The 21,225-nt window shown below is 44.9% G+C and overlaps 2 protein-coding genes across 9 annotated transcripts in view; one reads left to right on the top strand and one right to left on the bottom strand.

Annotated features, from left to right (window-relative positions):
• Positions 1 to 9,120: 9,120 nt before the first annotated feature.
• Positions 9,121 to 21,225, bottom strand: part of PLPP7 (phospholipid phosphatase 7 (inactive)) — an 18,106-nt gene continuing 6,001 nt past the window's right edge. The window contains exon 2 of the mRNA XM_040442552.1: positions 9,121 to 9,568. Within this exon, the coding sequence (XP_040298486.1) occupies positions 9,204 to 9,568 (365 nt within the window). The 3' untranslated portion in view covers positions 9,121 to 9,203. The remainder of the gene's footprint in view (positions 9,569 to 21,225) is intronic.
• Positions 15,881 to 21,225, top strand: part of FAM78A (family with sequence similarity 78 member A) — a 27,568-nt gene continuing 22,223 nt past the window's right edge. For all 8 annotated transcript variants that reach the window (XR_005780760.1, XR_005780758.1, XR_005780756.1 and 5 more), the window contains exons 1-2: positions 15,881 to 15,893; positions 16,873 to 16,874. The gene's annotated coding sequence lies outside the window, so the exon portion shown is untranslated. The remainder of the gene's footprint in view (positions 15,894 to 16,872; positions 16,875 to 21,225) is intronic.

The following is a 21,225-nucleotide window of genomic DNA, read 5'->3' as shown; positions in this document are numbered from 1 at the left end:
GCTATGCCCAGATATGTGCCCCCCTCACAGTAGCTATGCCCAGATATGTGCCTAGTGCCCTCCTCACAGTAGCTATGCCCAGATATGTGCCTCCCTCACAATAGCTATGCCAAGATATGTGCCCCCTCACAGTAGCTATGCCCAGATATGTGCCCCCTCACAGTAGCTAGGCCTAGATATGTGCCCCCCTCACAGTAGCTATGCCCAGATATGTGCCCCCCTCACAGTAGCTATGCCTAGATATGTGCCCCCCTCACAGTAGCTATGCCTAGATATGTGCCCCCCTCACAGTAGCTATGCCTAGATATGTGCCCCCCTCACAGTAGCTATGCCCAGATATGTGCCCCCCTCACAGTAGCTATGCCTAGATATGTGCCCCCCTCACAGTAGCTATGCCTAGATATGTGCCCCCCTCACAGTAGCTAGGCCCAGATATGTGCCCCCCTCACAGTAGCTATGCCTAGATATGTGCCCCCCTCACAGTAGCTATGCCCAGATATGTGCCCCCCTCACAGTAGCTATGCCCAGATATGTGCCCCCCTCACAGTAGCTATGCCCAGATATGTGCCCCCTCACAGTAGCTATGCCCAGATATGTGCCCCCCTCACAGTAGCTATGCCCAGATATGTGCCCCCCTCACAGTAGCTATGCCCAGATATGTGCTCCCCTCACAGTAGCTATGCCCAGATATGTGCCCCCCTCACAGTAGCTATGCCCAGATATGTGCCCCCCTCACAGTAGCTATGCCCAGAAATGTGCCCCCTCGCAGTAGTTATGGCCAGAATATATGTGCCCCTCACGGTAATAGATGCCCAGATATGTGCCCCCTCACAGTAGCTATGCCCAGATATGTGCCCCCCTCACAGTAGCTATGCCCAGATATGTGCCCCCCTCACAGTAGCTATGCCCAGATATGTGCCCCCCTCACAGTAGCTATGCCCAGATATGTGCCCCCTCGCAGTAGTTATGGCCAGAATATATGTGCCCCTCACGGTAATAGATGCCCAGATATGTGCCCCCTTCACAGGAAGTTTAAAAAAAACTGTATATCCTCCCCTGGGTCCTCCGCTGATCACAGCTCCCCAGCAGGATACTGTCACACATTGCGCTGCCCCCCTGTGTGACAGATATGGTGCTGCCGCTAAGAGGAATGGTGGAGTGGGGAGCGGACGGCACCTGCTTCACCGTTACAATCAGCTGAGAGCGGGACAGGCCTCCGCCGTTCAGGGACCGCCACTGAAATCCGGGACTGTCCACCATATCCAGTACAGTTGATGAAATTGTTATGGGGGTCCTGTGGCTGGCACTATTATGTGGGTATTGTTATGGGGCCCTGTGTCTGGCACTGTTATGAGGACATTGTTATGGTGGCCGTATGGCTGGCACTATTATGAGGACATTGCTATGGTGTCCTGAGGCAGGAACTATTATGGGGACATTGTTATGGGCCTCTGCTGGCACTATTATGTGATGGGCTCATTGTTTGCATCAGGAGGCTGATATCGGTCCTGACCTAGTACAGCTGAGGGTTTGTTACAGTTGTATCCAGGCTAGACAATCATCTGTGAGCAAAAACTCTAGTGGCATCTATCCTGATAGTTTGTTACAATGTATCATTGCAGTTATGGGTTTGGCATTTTTAAGGTGCAGTAACCCCTTTCTGCCTGTAGATGGTGTATGTGCTGAATATTTCTCCAGTTGGAAGAAGGAGAGCTGTAGAAAAAGCATGGACACAGCGCCACCTGGAGGCTGAAGGCAGCAATGAAACATATTAATAAGGGCTCATGGACACGAATGTATGCGGAACCATTCACTTCAATAGGGCTTGGGAGGGGGGGGGGGGACCGGAAATGACCTTCTTACAATAGATCACCAAAAAAGTGGATGCAACACGGACATCACACGGATGTCATGGAATAATACTGTAAAGTACAAGTACCAAAAACATATCAAACTCTGCAGTATAATCGTGATCGCGGACTATATTGTGACCGTCTTGCCGATTTAACCCTCTGACTGCTGAATGCACATATACTGTCTATTTGTATTTAGTGTATTTTCTTTATTCTCATTGATGGAGGGAAGATTATTACAATTCCCCCCCTGGAGACGTCACGTGACCCCCCGCATGGCGCTGGCTTAGGACTGAGCGCCATATTACTGTGATGGGATGAACTGGCTGCAAATCTGATAGTAAAAATACATTCTGGGATTGCTATGTAGGCAGTTTCCAATGTGCGCCAGTAACCTGTGCTGCAGGGGCGGACGGGGAACTTAACGTGGCCCTGGAAAAAAACTAAAAGTGGCCCCAATGTTGTAGGTGGGTCCAAATTGACAGAAGGTGGCCAATACAAGTTGGCAGAGTCAGTTATACCACAGTGCGGCACAGAATACTATCCCGCTGTGGTGGCCATCAGTAGCTGCCACGTCCTGTCCTCCTCCTCCAGTTGTCTCTAACATGGATGCGGAGCAGGGGGCTTAGGAGGTGAGATGTGGGACTTCCTCTAATAATGACTCCCATAGTGCCCCCAGTAGTGTGCACCCGGCCAGTGGCAGTGAGGAGGGCACAGGTGGCCCTGTGGGCATCGGCACACCGGAAAATTCCCTGTAGGGTAACATAGTAACATAGTACATAAGGCCGAAAAAAGCCCTCAGTCCATCCAGTTCGGCCTGTCATCCTGCAAGTTGATCCAGAGGAAGGAAAAAAAACCCCTGTGAGGTAGAAGCCAATTTTCCCCACTTTAGGGGAATAAATTATTCTTTCCCAACTCCAATCAGGCATCAGAATAACTCCCTGGATCAACGACCCCTCTCTAGTAGCTATAGCCTGTAATATTATTACGCTCCAGAAATACATCCAGGCCCCTCCTGAATTCCTTTATTGTCCTCACCATCACCACCTCCTCAGGCAGAGAGTCAATGGCCTATGGGTCAGGGTCTATGGCCAATCCGCCCCAGCAAGCATGGTGCAGGGATATTGCTGGGGTAGTGCAGGGATGGTGAAAGGGCATGCTTTCCAAGGGTCCCTCTTTTTGACTTGGGGAATTATTGCATAAATGTGCATTAATATATTTACTAAATTGCTCCTTACTAAACTTTGCAATTTTCAAAAGTTGGGAGGTATGAAAGGGTGCTGCAGGGATGGTGATAGGGTGATGCCAAGGTGCTGCAGGGATGGTGATAGGGTGATACCAAGGTGCTGCAGGGATGGTGATAGGGTGATGCCAAGGTGCTGCAGCTATGGTGATAGGGTGATGCCAAGGTGCTGCAGGGATGGTGATAGGGTGATGCCAAGGTGCTGCAGCGATGGTGATAGGGTGATGCCAAGGTGCTGCAGCGATGGTGATAGGGTGATGCCAAGGTGCTGCAGCGATGGTGATAGGGTGATGCCAAGGTGCTGCAGGGATGGTGATGGGGTGATGCCAAGGTGCTACAGCGATGGTGGTGCAGAGATGCTGATAGGGTGATGCCAAGGTGCTGCAGCGATGGTGATAGGGTGATGCCAAGGTGCTGCAGGGATGGTGATAGGGTGATGCCAAGGTGCTGCAGCGATGGTGATAGGGTGATGCCAAGGTGCTGCAGGGATGGTGATGGGGTGATGCCAAGGTGCTATAGCGATGGTGGTGCAGGGATGCTGATAGGGTGATGTCAAGGTGGTGCAGCGATGGTGATAGGGTGATGCCAAGGTGCTACAGCGATGGTGCTGCAGGGATGCTGATAGGGTGATGCCAAGGTGCTGCAGCGATGGTGATAGGGTGATGCCAAGGTGCTGCAGGGATGGTGATAGGGTGATGCCAAGGTGCTGCAGCGATGGTGATAGGGTGATGCCAAGGTGCTACAGCGATGGTGGTGCAGGGATGCTGATAGGGTGATGTCAAGGTGGTGCAGCGATGGTGATGGGGTGATGCAAAGGTGCTAGAGCGATGGTGGTGCAGGGATGCTGATAGGGTGATGTCAAGGTGGTGCAGCGATGGTGATAGGGTGATGCCAAGGTGCTGCAGGGATGGTGATAGGGTGATGCCAAGGTGCTGCAGGGATGGTGATGGGGTGATGCCAAGGTGCTATAGCGATGGTGGTGCAGGGATGCTGATAGGGTGATGTCAAGGTGGTGCAGCGATGGTGATAGGGTGATGCCAAGGTGCTACAGCGATGGTGCTGCAGGGATGCTGATAGGGTGATGCCAAGGTGCTGCAGCGATGGTGATAGGGTGATGCCAAGGTGCTGCAGGGATGCTGATAGGGTGATGCCAAGGTGCTGCAGCGATGGTGATAGGGTGATGCCAAGGTGCTACAGCGATGGTGGTGCAGGGATGCTGATAGGGTGATGTCAAGGTGGTGCAGCGATGGTGATAGGGTGATGCAAAGGTGCTAGAGCGATGGTGGTGCAGGGATGCTGATAGGGTGATGTCAAGGTGGTGCAGCGATGGTGATAGGGTGATGCCAAGGTGCTGCAGTGATGGTGATGCCAAGGTGCTGCAGCGATGGTGATAGGGTGATGCCAAGGTGCTGCAGCGATGGTGATAGGGTGATGCCAAGGTGCTGCAGGGATGGTGATGGGGTGATGCCAAGGTGCTACAGCGATGGTGATAGGGTGATGCCAAGGTGCTGCAGTGATGGTGATGCCAAGGTGCTGCAGCGATGGTGATAGGGTGATGCCAAGGTGCTGCAGCGATGGTGATAGGGTGATGCCAAGGTGCTGCAGGGATGGTGATGGGGTGATGCCAAGGTGCTACAGCGATGGTGGTGCAGGGATGCTGATAGGGTGATGTCAAGGTGGTGCAGCGATGGTGATAGGGTGATGCCAAGGTGCTACAGCGATGGTGGTGCAGGGATGCTGATAGGGTGATGTCAAGGTGGTGCAGCGATGGTGATAGGGTGATGCCAAGGTGCTACAGCGATGGTGGTGCAGGGATGCTGATAGGGTGATGTCAAGGTGGTGCAGCGATGGTGATAGGGATGGTGATAGGGTGATGCCAAGGTGCTGCAGTGATGGTGATAGGGTGGTGCAGCGATGGTGATAGGGTGATGCCAAGGTGCTGCAGCGATGGTGATAGGGTGATGCCAAGGTGCTGCAGGGATGGTGATGGGGTGATGCCAAGGTGCTACAGCGATGGTGGTGCAGGGATGCTGATAGGGTGATGTCAAGGTGGTGCAGCGATGGTGATAGGGTGATGCCAAGGTGCTACAGCGATGGTGGTGCAGGGATGCTGATAGGGTGATGTCAAGGTGGTGCAGCGATGGTGATAGGGTGATGCCAAGGTGCTGCAGTGATGGTGATAGGGTGGTGCAGCGATGGTGATAGGGTGATGCCAAGGTGCTGCAGCGATGGTGATAGGGTGATGCCAAGGTGCTGCAGCGATGGTGATAGGGTGATGCCAAGGTGCTGCAGCAATGGTTATAGGGTGGTGCAGGGATGGTAATGAGGTGATGCCAAGTGCTGCAGCAATGGTGCCGGGGTGGTACAGGAATGGTGCCAGGATGGTGATAAGGTTTTGCAGGGGTTGTGCCTGGATGGTGCCAGTTGGGACTGAGACATCTTGTCAGTGACACAACCTTCTAATATGGGAGAGCAAGGAATATGTACAGCAATCAGTGACTGAGAGACAGCGGATCAGCCTCGCCGCCACCACAGCTACAAGTGTAAGACGACCTCCACGAGGAGCGCCGCGCCTGTCCCTCAGCCGTATAAATAGCGCTTCATTTATAGCCGCGGCCTCCACCGAAACATCCAGCTGCTAGATATGAATAGTCCGAGACTTCTACCGATGCTGAGCCCCCGGGGTACAGTACACTGATAATATACAGGGGGGGGGACGTGTGTCTGAAACTGTATCACACAGGATTAGATACACAGCTCAGCAGACAGTATCACACAGGACAGGATTAGATACACAGCTCAGCAGGCAGTATCACACAGGACAGGATTAGATACACAGCTCAGCAGACAGTATCACACAGGATAGGATTAGATACACAGCTCAGGAGACAGTATCACACAGGATAGGATTAGATACACAGCTCAGGAGACTGTATCACACAGAATAGGATTAGATACACAGCTCAGCAGACTGTATCACACAGAATAGGATTAGATACACAGCTCAGCAGACAGTATCACACAGGATAGGATTAGATACACAGCTCAGCAGACAGTATCACACAGGATAGGATTAGATACACAGCTCAGCAGACAGTATCACACAGGATAGGATTAGATACACAGCTCAGCAGACAGTATCACACAGGATAGGATTAGATACATAGCTCAGCAGACAGTATCACACAGGATAGGATTAGAACAGCTCAGGAGACAGTATCACACAGAATAGGCTTAGATACACAGCTCAGCAGACAGTATCACACAGAATAGGATTAGATACACAGCTCAGCAAACAGTATCACACAGGATAGGATTAGATACACAGCTCAGGAGACAGTATCACACAGAATAGGATTAGATACACAGCTCAGCAGACAGTATCACACAGGATAGGATTAGATACACAGCTCAGCAGACAGTATCACACAGGATAGGATTAGATACACCGCTCAGCAGACGGTATCACACAGGATAGGATTAGATACACAGCTCAGCAGACGGTATCACACAGGATAGGATTAGATACACAGCTCAGCAGACAGTATCACACAGGATAGGATTAGATACACGGCTCAGCAGACAGTATCACACAGGATAGGATTAGATACACAGCTCAGCAGACAGTATCACACAGGACAGGATTAGATACACAGCTCAGCAGACAGTATCACACAGGATAGGATTAGATACACAGCTCAGCAGACAGTATCTCATACACAATATGACACACAAGCTGAGATACAGTGGTGTGATACATGTGATCCGGTGTTGCAGTCCTTCCTGCGCTCAGTAGATAAGACTTGTGGTTTCTCTTTGCCGGCGCTCAGGACGTGCACTGGTGCTGTTTATGGACGGTCATCCCTCCGAGATGCTGCAGTCGTCTCCACCAGTCATCCAGGGGGCGACAGCGAAGACTGACCTGGAGTCAAAAATGGGAAACAAGGCCCCCACCACCCATCCCTCATGTCTCACCTACTATATCTAATACACGGCACTATAAACGGTGTTTACTGCGGGATATGTGGGCACTGTATGGGAATTAGTGTTGATCACGAATATTCAAATTGCTAATTTTTATCGTGAATATCGACACTTCGAGAATTCGCGAATATTTAGAATATAGTGTTATATATTCATAATTTCAAATATTTTAGATTTTTTTAAATCGGTACAGCTGATCCCTCTCTGCTTCTAGCTTGTGGGCCAATGAGAAGGCTGCAATATCTTTGACTTTAGGAGCAGTGTTGATTGCGAAATTTTCAATTGCCGATTTCCGCAATCAAGAAAATAATGACTGGAGATAACGAATTCTCAAATTCGCGAATATATGGTGAATATTCACCCAAATATTAGCGAAATATCACAAATTCGAATATTGCCCCTGCCGCTCATCACTAAGTGGGGATATGTGGGCACTGCACAGTGATATGCGGGCACTGCACGGTGATATGCGGGCACTGCACGGTGATATGCGGGCACTGCACAGTGATATGCGGGCACTGCATGGTGATATGCGGGCACTGCACGGTGATATGCGGGCACTGCATGGTGATATGCGGGCACTGCATGGTGATATGTGAGCACTGTATGACACTGCTATATGTTCACTGCACGGTGATATGTGGGCACTGCATGGTGATATGTGGGCACTGCATGGTGATATGTGGGCACTGCATGGTGATATGTGGGCACTGCATGGTGATATGTGGGCACTGCATGGTGATATGTGGGCACTGCACGGTGATATGTGGGCACTGCACGGTGATATGTGGGCACTGTATGACACTGCTATATGTTCACTGCACGGTGATATGTGGGCACTGCACAGTGATATGTGGGCACTGCATGGTGATATGCGGGCACTGCATGGTGATATGTGGGCACTGCATGGTGATATGTGGGCACTGCACGGTGATATGTGGGCACTGTATGACACTGCTATATGTTCACTGCACAGTGACAGGTGGGATGTTACATACATGTAAAGCGGCAAATAATATTTTATCATTTGATTATGCGCCCAGTTCCCAAATAATCAGCTTGCGGGCAGAGAGGGAGGTTGGCAGCAGCGCCATATGTCAGGGTTACAATCCTGCTGTCCTGTGTAACTGTAAGCTGCTTAATCGTTATGTCATTCAACAAGGGGTTAAAGCTGTGACCTCTGCAACCAATTATGCCCCTCCAAGGTCATTTAAAGGGCTGGTCCACCCACAACCGCTGTACCATGAAGAGTTCTGCCAGTCTCTAATACAGTATATCCTGTAGATCAATTCTTTATATTTAAAATATCTGCTTCGTATCAGTGAATGGGAACATTGTAGTTTACCCAGAGACTAATAAAGAGCTGCTACCTCCAACAGCTGGTGGTTTGTTGCAATGTATAACTGTAGACAGTGAAGTTCATGACATGGCAGAGCTGTGTGTGTCCGATGATGTCACAACATAAAGTCACGTGACTGGTAAAACCTGAATTGCCAGTGGAGAGCGACTTACCGGAGAGCGACTTACCGGAGAGCGACTTACCGGAGAGCCTTCATATAGAAGAAAGAGGAACAGAGGCCCCGGCGTGGAAATATCTGAGGTAAATGGCTCTGCTGCCAGTGCAAGGTGTGAAAGTATAAGGGCCGCCTGCCAACAATACTGAGGGGGGAGATAGAGGTATGGGGGTACTTTATGCCATTTATCCAATGTGGCAGGTCCCGCCCTATAAGAGAGACCCCTCCTCTGTTTTCTACCTCGCCTTCTAAGTCAAGTTGCAACTTTTTTTTTGCAACGTTTTAATAAAATAAGTTACAGTGACTAATCTGGAGTGAAGCTCATTAACATAGATAACCACGCCCCCCCCCCCCCCCCCAAAAAAAAATAATCCGAACATTTTGCAACTTTTTGAAGCCAAAATTCTGGAGTGAAGACCTGATAAATCAGCGCGTCTGTTCCTATGAGCTCAAATACATGGATCCATCCTGGTCTGTGTGTTGTACTTACTTTGGGTTAAAAACACCAGAACTGGACATCCAGAGATGAATTATTAAGACAAAGATATTTAATAGTTTCTATTCCAGAACAGAGAAATAACGCGAAGTCCCGTGTCTCCATGGAGACACTCACCATAACGAAGACAACATCTGACATGTACTCGACGAGAGCCAAAGAACCTCCACGAAGGTAAACTGCAGGTAACCAGTCACAAATCCTCCCATGACATCACTGATATGGTGCCGGCCAATCATAATGCGAGACACTCCAACACTGAAGGCCCACAGGACCAGGAGAACCCGCAAAGGGATGGCGAGCACTAGATGGTTGAGGAAGAACTTGGACACCATAGTGGCCCGACTGGCATGTCCAGCTGGGAAGGCATAGACATCGAGAACGAGATAATCCAAGATACTAGGATTGACTTCATACGGACCGCGGCGTTTCATCAACTTCTGTAGTCCAGCCACTGTGAGAATGTCCAGAAGAAGCGCTGCCAGGGAAGGGAGGAGAATATGGTGAAATATGTCCGTCATACAAATGCTTTTCAAAATAATTTTCACTAAACCATTCAGTAACTTCCATAATACTGCCAGGGGCGTAGCTATAGGGGGTGCTACTGGGCCCAGGAGGCTAAGGGGGCCCCAAAGACCCCTGTGCCACATAAAGACACCGGCATTATATAAAGTACATGCTGGTCAAGTTACACCTCTGGCTGGAGGAAATGGGTTAGGTCAAGAATTTGGCATGGGGGGGGGGGGGTGCCGTTTCAATTTTTGCCTCAGGCAGCAGGAAGGCTATGTGCTTCCCTGCCCCCGGCCACAAAGCACAGAGGGAAGGGGGCCCAGGATGAACTCTTGGACCAGGGCCCGTGAGCTGTTAGCTACGCCCCTGAATACTGCCCCCTATGTACAAGATTATAACTACTATAATACTGCCCCTTATGTACAAGATTATAACTACTATAATACTGCCCCTTATGTACAAGAATATAACTACTATAATACTGCTCCTATGTACAGGAATATAACTACTATAATACTGCCTCCTATGTACAAGAATATAACTACTATAATACTGCACCTATGTACAAGAATATAACTACTATAATACGGCTCCTATGTACAAGAATATAACTACTATAATATTGCTCCTATGTACAAGAATATAACTACTATAATACTGCACCTATGTACAAGAATATAACTACTATAATACCGCTCCTATGTACAAGAATATAACTACTATAATACTGCCCCTTATGTACAAGATTATAACTACTATAATACTGCTCCTATGTACAAGAGTATAACTACTATAATACTGCTCCTATGTACAGGAATATAACTACTATAATACTGCCTCCTATGTACAAGAATATAACTACTATAATACTGCTCCTATGTACAAGAATATAACTACTATAATACTGCTCCTATGTACAGGAATATAACTACTATAATACTGCTCCTATGTACAGGGATATAACTACTATAATACTGCCTCCTATGTACAAGAATATAACTACTATAATACTGCCTCCTATGTACAAGAATATAACTACTATAATACTGCCTCCTATGTACAAGAATATAACTACTATAATACTGCACCTATGTACAAGAATATAACTACTATAATACGGCTCCTATGTACAAGAATATAACTACTATAATATTGCTCCTATGTACAAGAATATAACTACTATAATACTGCACCTATGTACAAGAATATAACTACTATAATACCGCTCCTATGTACAAGAATATAACTACTATAATACTGCCCCTTATGTACAAGATTATAACTACTATAATACTGCTCCTATGTACAAGAGTATAACTACTATAATACTGCTCCTATGTACAGGAATATAACTACTATAATACTGCCTCCTATGTACAAGAATATAACTACTATAATACTGCTCCTATGTACAAGAATATAACTACTATAATACTGCTCCTATGTACAGGAATATAACTACTATAATACTGCTCCTATGTACAAGAATATAACTACTATAATACTGTCTCCTATGTACAAGAATATAACTACTATAATACTACCTCCTATGTATAAGAATATAACTACTATAATACTGCTCCTATGTACAAGAATATAACTATTATAATACTGCTCCTATGTACAAGAATATAACTACTATAATACTGCTCCTATGTACAAGAATATAACTACTATAATATTGCTCCTATGTACAAGAATATAACTACTATAATACTGCACCTATGTACAAGAATATAACTACTATAATACCGCTCCTATGTACAAGAATATAACTACTATAATACTGCCCCTTATGTACAAGATTATAACTACTATAATACTGCTCCTATGTACAAGATTATAACTACTATAATACTGCTCCTATGTACAAGAATATAACTACTATAATACTGCCCCTTATGTACAAGATTATAACTACTATAATACTGCTCCTATGTACAAGAATATAACTACTATAATACTGCTCCTATGTACAAGAATATAACTACTATAATATTGCTCCTATGTACAAGAATATAACTACTATAATACTGCACCTATGTACAAGAATATAACTACTATAATACCGCTCCTATGTACAAGAATATAACTACTATAATACTGCCCCTTATGTACAAGATTATAACTACTATAATACTGCTCCTATGTACAAGATTATAACTACTATAATACTGCTCCTATGTACAAGAATATAACTACTATAATACTGCTCCTATGTACAAGACTATAACTACTATAATACTGCTCCTATGTACAAGAATATAACTACTATAATACTGCTCCTATGTACAAGAATATAACTACTATAATACTGCCTCCTATGTACAAGGATATAACTACTATAATACCGCTCCTATTTACAAGAATATAACTACTATAATACTGCCACCTATGTACAAGAATATAACTACTATAATACTGCTCCTATGTACAGGAATATAACTACTATAATACTGCCTCCTATGTACAAGAATAGAACTACTATAATACTGCTCCTATGTACAAGAATAGAACTACTATAATACTGCTCCTATGTACAAGAATATAACTACTATAATACTGCTCCTATGTACAAGAATATAACTACTATAATACTGCTCCTATGTACAAGAATATAACTACTATAATACTGCTCCTATGTACAAGAATATAACTACTATAATACTGCTCCTATGTACAAGAATATAACTACTATAATACTTCTCCTGTGTACAACAATATAACTACTATAATACTGCTCCTGTGTACAACAATATAACTACTATAATACTGCTCATATGTACAAGAATATAACTACTATAATACTGCTCCTATGTACAAGAATATAACTACTATAATACTGCTCCTATGTACAAGAATATAACTACTATAATACTGCTCCTATGTACAAGAATATAACTACTATAATACTGCTCCTATGTACAAGAATATAACTACTATAATACTGCCTCCTATGTACAAGGATATAACTACTATAATACTGCTCCTATGTACAAGAATATAACTACTATAATACTGCTCCTATGTACAAGAATATAACTACTATAATACTGCTCCTATGTACAAGAATATAACTACTATATACTGCCTCCTATGTACAAGAATATAACTACTATAATACTGCTCCTATGTACAAGAATATAACTACTATAATTCTGCCTCCTATGTACAAGAATATAACTACTATAATACTGCCTCCTATGTACAAGAATATAACTACTATAATACTGCTCCTATGTACAAGAATATAACTACTATAATACTGCTCCTATATACAAGAATATAACTACTATAATACTGCTCCTATGTACAAGGATATAACTACTATAATACTGCTCCTATGTACAAGAATATAACTACTATAATACTGCTCCTATGTATAAGAATATAACTACTATAATACTGCCTCCTATGTACAAGAATATAACTACTATAATACTGCTCCTATGTACAAGAATATAACTACTATAATACTGCCTCCTATGTACAAGAATATAACTACTATAATACTGCTTCCTATGTACAAGAATATAACTACTATAATACTGCTCCTATGTACAAGAATATAACTACTATAATACTGCCTCCTATGTACAAGAATATAACTACTATAATACTGCTCCTATGTACAAGGATATAGCTACTATAATACTGCTCCTATGTACAAGAATATAACTACTATAATACTGCTCCTATGTACAAGAATATAACTACTATAATACTGCCTCCTATGTACAAGAATATAACTACTATAATACTGCCTCCTATGTACAAGAATATAACTACTATAATACTGCTCCTATGTACAAGAATATAACTACTATAATGCTGCTCCTATGTACAAGAATATAACTACTATAATACTGCTCCTATGTACAAGAATATAACTACTATAATACTGCTCCTATGTACAAGAATATAACTACTATAATACTGCTCCTATGTACAAGAATATAACTACTATAATACTGCCTCCTATGTACAAGAATATAACTACTATAATACTGCTCCTATGTACAAGAATATAACTACTATAATACTGCTCCTATGTACAAGAATATAACTACTATAATACTGCCTCCTATGTACAAGAATATAACTACTATAATACTGCTCCTATGTACAAGGATATAGCTACTATAATACTGCTCCTATGTACAAGAATATAACTACTATAATACTGCTCCTATGTACAAGAATATAACTACTATAATACTGCCTCCTATGTACAAGAATATAACTACTATAATACTGCCTCCTATGTACAAGAATATAACTACTATAATACTGCCTCCTATGTACAAGAATATGACTACTATAGGGGGGCGGAGCCTAGCCACGCAGCTGAATGGCCGCACGAGCTTGAGCTCCTCCAGCATTCCGGCTCACTAACCCTATATAAGCCTATAATTTACTTTATTATGGGGAAACCTGGCAAGGAGAAGATCAGAGGAAGTTCAGAGTCGACCCTACGGCACTCCAAACAGCCAGAGATGGAGAAGTTTCTCCGGAAAACGCCGAGAGCTGCCACACAGAAAGGCGCCAATATGGCGGCGTCTAATGCTCATGACTCCGACGCAGGAGAACTCTCTGATGCGGGCAGCGGCTCTGATATTTCAGATAGAAGGCCCAGAGATCCGCCTCTATCGGAACGGACCCTTCGCCGGGTTCTTGAATCGGCCCTTACGCCTCTCAAACAAGATCTGGCGGACATCAAAGACGACATAAAACATCTAGGCCAGAGAGTGGTCACATTAGAAGGCACGCAAGAAGCCATTTTGACCTATGAAGGCAAAGCATCAGAGGTGCTAGCATCTCACAAGGCCCTATTGAACGATGCCTTCTTGAAACTGGAAGACCAGGAGAACCGGAGTCGCCGGCGCAACATACGCATCCGCGGCCTACCTGAATCTATTGCGGCAGAGGCCTTGCCGACAGTGGCGCGTGAGTTATTTTCCATGATGCTTGAACCGGAAAGAGCAGAGGGAATAGTGGTGGAGCGCATACACAGGGCGCTGCGCCCTAGGCCCAAACCTCAAGAACCGCCACGTGACGTGATTTGCGGCCTACTAAGTTTTGTAGATACCGCGGCACTGTTGAAAAGGCAAAGAGAAATGGAGGTACTAGAATATGAGAATACACCGATTCAGATGTTCCAGGATCTAGCGCCATCTACCCTGGCTAAGCGGCGCTTATTTAAGCCCTTGCTGGAAGTCCTCAGGAAGACGTCGACCCCGTTCAGATGGCTATATCCCTTTGGGCTGGCGATCTCCAGGAATGGAAAGCTGCTTACAGTTCGCTCTCCCGCGGACCTAGAGTCAGTTTGGAGGTCCCTGGATGTCCCTCCGGTGGAGATCCCCTCGTGGCTACCAGCCGATCAAGATGGCCCCCTGCCTATCCCGCCACGTGTGTCCTCCTGGCAGACGGCATCTGCAAACAAGTCAGATCGTTTGGGTCGCAGCAGGATGGACGGAGCCCTTACCTGAGCTCAAATCAAGGTGACATTGGTACTATTTGTCTGCTAACATAGACTGCCAATATTAGGTCCTACCTCATTTTTCTACTATAAGAGATGACTGTCTCCCGGCCCCTCGGCATAGTGTTTTATGCGGAAGGTAGTGGCCTGTTCACGATTGTTCTGTTTTTGAGCCAATTTTTTACTTTTTTACTATTGGCTTAGAGTTATGTATGAGACGTCAGACCTTAACCGGGACACTCTTGTGCTGTTTTGGAACTCTGCCTCCATGAAGGCAACTTTTGCTTTCCCTATTTGCAGGGTAATGTCCGGATAGATTCCGGTGCTGGAAGTATTTTTTGTTGTAGGTCTCCCCTTTTTGTTGTAGACCAAAAGGTGCTTTACCTGCCCCCTCGCCAATCCAACCCTGTCTTGGATGGTGATAGGTAGGCACCTACTTTTCTCTAGATGAATATTTCATCTGAGCTGGTTTTACACCAGCCTGACATGCTGCTGGTTATCTTTCTCATTTTATATTATTTTATTTTATTCTATTTTACTTGTTCCCCTTTCCCCTCCTTTCCTCATCCTGCTCATATATGCTATGCTCTCTCAGATATTTCCATGGATAATATATGCTTTTTCTCCTTAGTATATATATTGTCATGTCCTCAATTGTAGTCGCCTCTCTAAACGCACACGGGCTGAACGAGCCATGCAAAAGGTCTCAAACCATCTCTCTCCTTCTGAGGGATAAAGTCTCGGTAGCCTTCCTGCAAGAGACACATTTTAGGACAAATAAAATCCCTAATCTTCCTCCCAGGAAGTTTGCTCAGTGGTTTCATAGTACACATGAATCCGCCAGTAGAGGTGTCAGTGTAGCTATACACAAAAACCTTCCCTTCAAGCATACCGCTACTTCAGCGGATCCTGAGGGCAGGTATATTTTTGTAAAGGGGGTAGTTGGTGACTCTCCAGTTACATTCGCCAATCTATATGCGCCTAATAGAGGCCAAGTACCATGGCTCGTTCAGACCCTCGCTTTATTGTCATCTTTTTCTGATGGACTGTTAGTTTTGGGAGGCGACTTCAATGTCGCTCTTGAACCGGCAGTAGACACGTCAGTAGGTAGACCGTCTGTGTCCTATAAGCTTTTGAAAAGGCTTAAAACTTCCCTGAGAAAACTGAAGGTCCGTGATGTTTGGCGTACTATAAACCCCAATGGCCGAGACTATACATTTTATTCACATGCCAAGATGTCATTCCATAGATTAGATTATTTGTTCTTGTCTGACTCACATATTCGTAATGTCTCTGGAGCCCGGATTGGTAGTATTACGTTATCTGATCATGCCCCTGTTATCATTAACTTCTCCCTGTCCGGACCACAGAGAAAAGAACGCCTATGGCGTTTGAACGACACCTTGATTTTGGACCCCACCCACGCGTGCAAAATCAAGGCCTCGCTTTCCGAATTTTTCGCGCTAAATGATACACCAGACTCCCCGCCTTCTCCTTCCATACTATGGGAATCCCATAAGGTAGTTATAAGGGGGGAACTAATTGCACTAGGGGCCTATGTAAAAAAGCAAAGAACACAGGCATTAGACGCTTTGCTAGCGAAGATTGCTCGCCTTGAATCCTCTCACAAGGAATCACAGGCTAAGCGCACCCTGACCGAACTAACTGAAGCCAGAGTACACTTAAAAAACCTATTAAATATAACCTCTGCAAAGCTGATCCTACGCTCACGATTTAAAGCCTATGCACATGGGGATAGAGGAAACAGACTGATGTCGGCGATTGCCAAGAAGCAGTTCTCTGACTCCTTTGTTTCCTCTATTAAGGACCCCAAAGGTAAAATACATAAATCTACCCCAGATATAGCTAAGGCATTCTGTGCTTTTTATGAGACCCTATACAATCTACCCCCCCCAGATGGTGCATCTGTTAGTGATCTCTCAGAAGCTACTGATAAATTCCTACAGAATTTAGATCTCCCTTCTATAGCCCCGGCCAAGGCATCTCAATTGACTAGACCTGTCACTGATCTAGAGATTCACAAAGTACTCATGTCCATCCCCTCGGGCAAAAGCCCAGGACCAGATGGGTTCCCCATCACTTATTATAAATCCTTCAAAGATGTTCTAATTCCCCGTTTCAGGAACCTGTGCAATCATCTTCTCACTGGTGGCTCCCTTGCCCCTCATTCCTTATTGGCACACATTACTGTCCTGCATAAGGAGAATAAGGATCCGACATGCTGCAGCAACTATAGGCCGATCTCTCTACTAAACTGTGATGTGAAGTGGTGGGCGAAGATCTTGGCCACTAGGCTTCAGGATGTGTTGCCTGACATCGTCCATGAGGAACAGGTGGGTTTTGTCCATGGCAGACAGGGGTCAGAAAATACAATAAGGCTTCTTCATCTTGTAAATTGGGCTAAAAGATCATCTAAGCCCTTGGTGCTAGTAAGTACGGACGCGGAAAAGGCCTTCGACAGGGTCAGTTGGCATTATATGTCGCGGACCCTGTTGAGATTTGGCCTACCTGACCAATTTATTACTGCCATTTATACGTTATACTCGACCCCCTCTGCCATGGTCAAAGTTAATGGAACACTGTCACCACCATTTCACATCACTAACGGGACAAGGCAGGGATGCCCTTTATCTCCTGCACTATTCATCTTAGTGATGGAGACCCTTTTATGTAGAATAAGAATGGACCCAGAGATAAAGGGCTTACAAATAGGATCTTGTACACACGTTGCTGCGGCATTCGCGGATGACCTTTTAATCATGACCTCAAACCCCAGGGAAGCCTTGCCTAGATTGCTGTTCATATTTGAAGATTTTGGGTTTATATCGAATTTTAAAATTAACTATGGGAAATCCATGGCTCTCAATATCTCTTGTCCACAAGCAGTGATTAATGATCTTAAGCGTGCTACTCCATTCACTTGGGCCTCCAGAGACATTGTGTATTTAGGTACTCATGTTTCGGCTAATGTCCAAGATCTGGCTTCCCTTAACTACCTGCCGCTCCTTCAAACGGTCCGGACACATCTTCAAAACCTGAAACTCCCATTTGTCTCTTGGGTAGGACGAAAAAATTACATCAAGACCTTTATCCTTCCCAAATTTCTGTATTTGCTACAATCCCTACCTATTTGGCTTCCAAATTCATATTTTACTGAAATACGTAGGGTATTCACACGCTTTCTTTGGAATGGCAAGTCACCACGTATTGCTTACTCTGTCCTCACAAGGGATAGGAGGTTCGGAGGCTTTGGGATGCCAGATGTGAAGCTTTATTATACTGCTGTACAGCTAGGCAGATGCGTAACTATTATGTCTCGCCAATCTAGCTCTCTTTGCTCCCGTCTTGAAAATGCACTATTGTCTAACCAAGAATTGCTTACTTTATGGGGTATTAGGCCTATCTCTGCTAATCACTGTTATACGTCCCCGGTTTGGAAAGGCATGTTGGTGGAATGGTCCAAAATGGTTCAGTCCCGTATCTTTAATTTCCCTAACACTGGTATGCCGCTTAGACTACTACAAAGCCACATCCATCCAACGGTGTTAAACCCCTCCGGGATTTGGTCTAAGCTCGCTGATATTCCTCTGCGGGATGTCCTTCTCCCGGATGGCTGTTTAAAATGGGATTCAGTAATGGACCTCCCTGAGGTCAAAACAGCACCCTTTTTCCACCTAGCAAATTTCCAGAGAGATACCAAATTGTGTACCGGGCCATTTTCTGATAGTAGTTCGCCCTCCTGGCTTGAAAAGAAGGTCTTGGCTACCAAACCCCCCCTTAGGCCATTATCTCAGATGTATAAAGAAATGCTTTCCTCCCTGCCCCCGGAGCTTCGTTTTGTGGCCTCATGGGAACGGGAGCTCTCCATATCCCTTACAGAGCCAGAGAAAGCGTTCATACTAGCTCATTCACACGGCTTCAATCGTTGTGTGAGGATTCAGGAGAATTCCTTTAAACTCCTGTGTAGATGGTACAAAACACCTGAATTCTTGCATAAATTGAACCCAGAAATTTCTGAAAAATGTTGGAGATGTGGCCTGGACACTGGCTCCTTGTCACATATTTGGTGGCTCTGCCAAAAGATTCAACCGTTCTGGACCTTAATTGAGGATTTAGTTAATCAAATATGCAATACCAAGATATCACTGGATGCTAAGCTTATCTTGCTATGGTGTCCGAACAAATCCCTCACACCCACCAAACATGACCTTCCAACGATGCTGCTCACAGCAGCTAAATTACTTATCCCCTACTTGTGGAAGAACGACTCCCCACCAACTCTCCCGATGTGGACTGATAAAGTAGACCAGATCTACCGTTTTGAGGAGCTAGCGCACTGGGAAAATAACTCACGCTCTCGCTTCCTAAAATTGTGGTCTCCATGGAAAGCCTATAGAAACTTTACATAATAGAGCAGAAATTTATCACCTCCTTGTTTCCCTCCCCTCCTTCCCTTCCTGATCTCCCCCTCCCCCTTCCTTTTCTTGGATATCACTCTAGGGTCAATGATAATAACTGTTTTATATTGCTTACACTTGACATGTATGCTGGATACTATTTGGTACCATATTGTCATCAATGTACTGTCTTGTGTGGGTCACGGCCCTGAATTTTTCTTTCAATAAAAAGAAATATGGTTAAGAATATGACTACTATAATACTGCTCCTATGTACAGGAATATAACTACTATAATACTGCTCCTATGTACAAGAATATAACTACTATAATACTGCTCCTATGTACAAGAATATAACTACTATAATACTGCTCCTATGTACAAGGATATAACTACTATAATACTGCTCCTGGTTGGGGGTCGGTTAGTTGATTGCAGTGGGTGACGTGTGCTCAGTGATTTGCTATGATGACATCACTGGTTTTGCCGCGTCTCTCTGCTCTCGCTGCGTTCTCTCCGGAGGGTGCAGTCTCGTGGCGGTCTCTTTCTCCTGCTGTGATTCAGCAGGGGATCAGTTTGAGGGTGTCAGCACTTTAGGCGCTCTACCCCCAGAAATAGCTGCAGGTGGTGCAGTCAGTCACAGATCACCTAATCCCGCTCCTGGTGTTCTTTGACCCAAATAATTAGGATCAGGGAGAATCGCCGGGCGCTGGCGGGTGTCAGGTTGTAAACAGCGGCGTCCTGACACACTGTGACGGGTCTGCTCACTGTCACACGCAGGGATCTCGCTGCCTCTGGACAGAATGTTCCTGAAAACATGAGCTCGAAAAGACTGTGAATTGTGGCGCGGGCTCATGATGTCTGTGTTTAGTGTTCAGCTGCACAGGGGCCCTCAGGGGCCCTACACCTGTGATGAACCAGTCACTAGGACAGTATAGACATATTTAGATATTTATGCTTCAAACCTTCACCATTTTCACAATCTCTGCTTGCGGTCAGTGAATGGGATTACTGCCAGAGGCTGACAACGCATCTTACTCTCCAATTGATTTAATTCCTGATTTCGGTACAACGTATCGCATGATCAGGATGGGTCTTCAGAACATGTGCTCCAACTGACAGCAAGCAGAGATCTTCAAAACTGAGAAGAACGGAAACAATATTGGAGAAATTTACATAAAACTGGGCAAACTCTTCAGGATATTCCTGTATCGTTATGTAGGCACTGTTATCAATATACCGTATGGTACTGTTATCAATATACCGTATGGTACTGTTATCAATATACCGTATGGCACTGTTATCTATATACCGTATGACACTGTTAGCTATATACTGTATGGCACTGTTATCAATATACCGTATGGCACTGTTATCAATATACCGTATGGCACTGTTATCTATATACCGTATGGCACTGTTATCTATATACCGTATGGCACTGTTATCTATATACCGTATGGCACTGTTATCTATATACCGTATGGCACTGTTATCAATATACCGTATGGTACTGTTATCAATATACCGTATGGCACTGTTATCAATATACCGTATGGCACTGTTATCTATATACCGTATGGCACTGTTAGCTATATACCGTATGGCACTGTTATCTATATACCGTATGGCACTGTTATCTATATACCGTATGGCACTGTTATCTATATACCGTATGGCACTGTTATCTATATACCGTATGGCACTGTTATCTATATACCGTATGGC

Source organism: Bufo bufo, chromosome 8 (assembly GCF_905171765.1).
Source record: "Bufo bufo chromosome 8, aBufBuf1.1, whole genome shotgun sequence".
Lineage (NCBI taxonomy): Eukaryota > Metazoa > Chordata > Amphibia > Anura > Bufonidae > Bufo > Bufo bufo.
The sequence above is the reverse complement of the archived record's forward strand: the minus strand, read 5'-3'. Positions and strand labels throughout refer to the sequence as shown.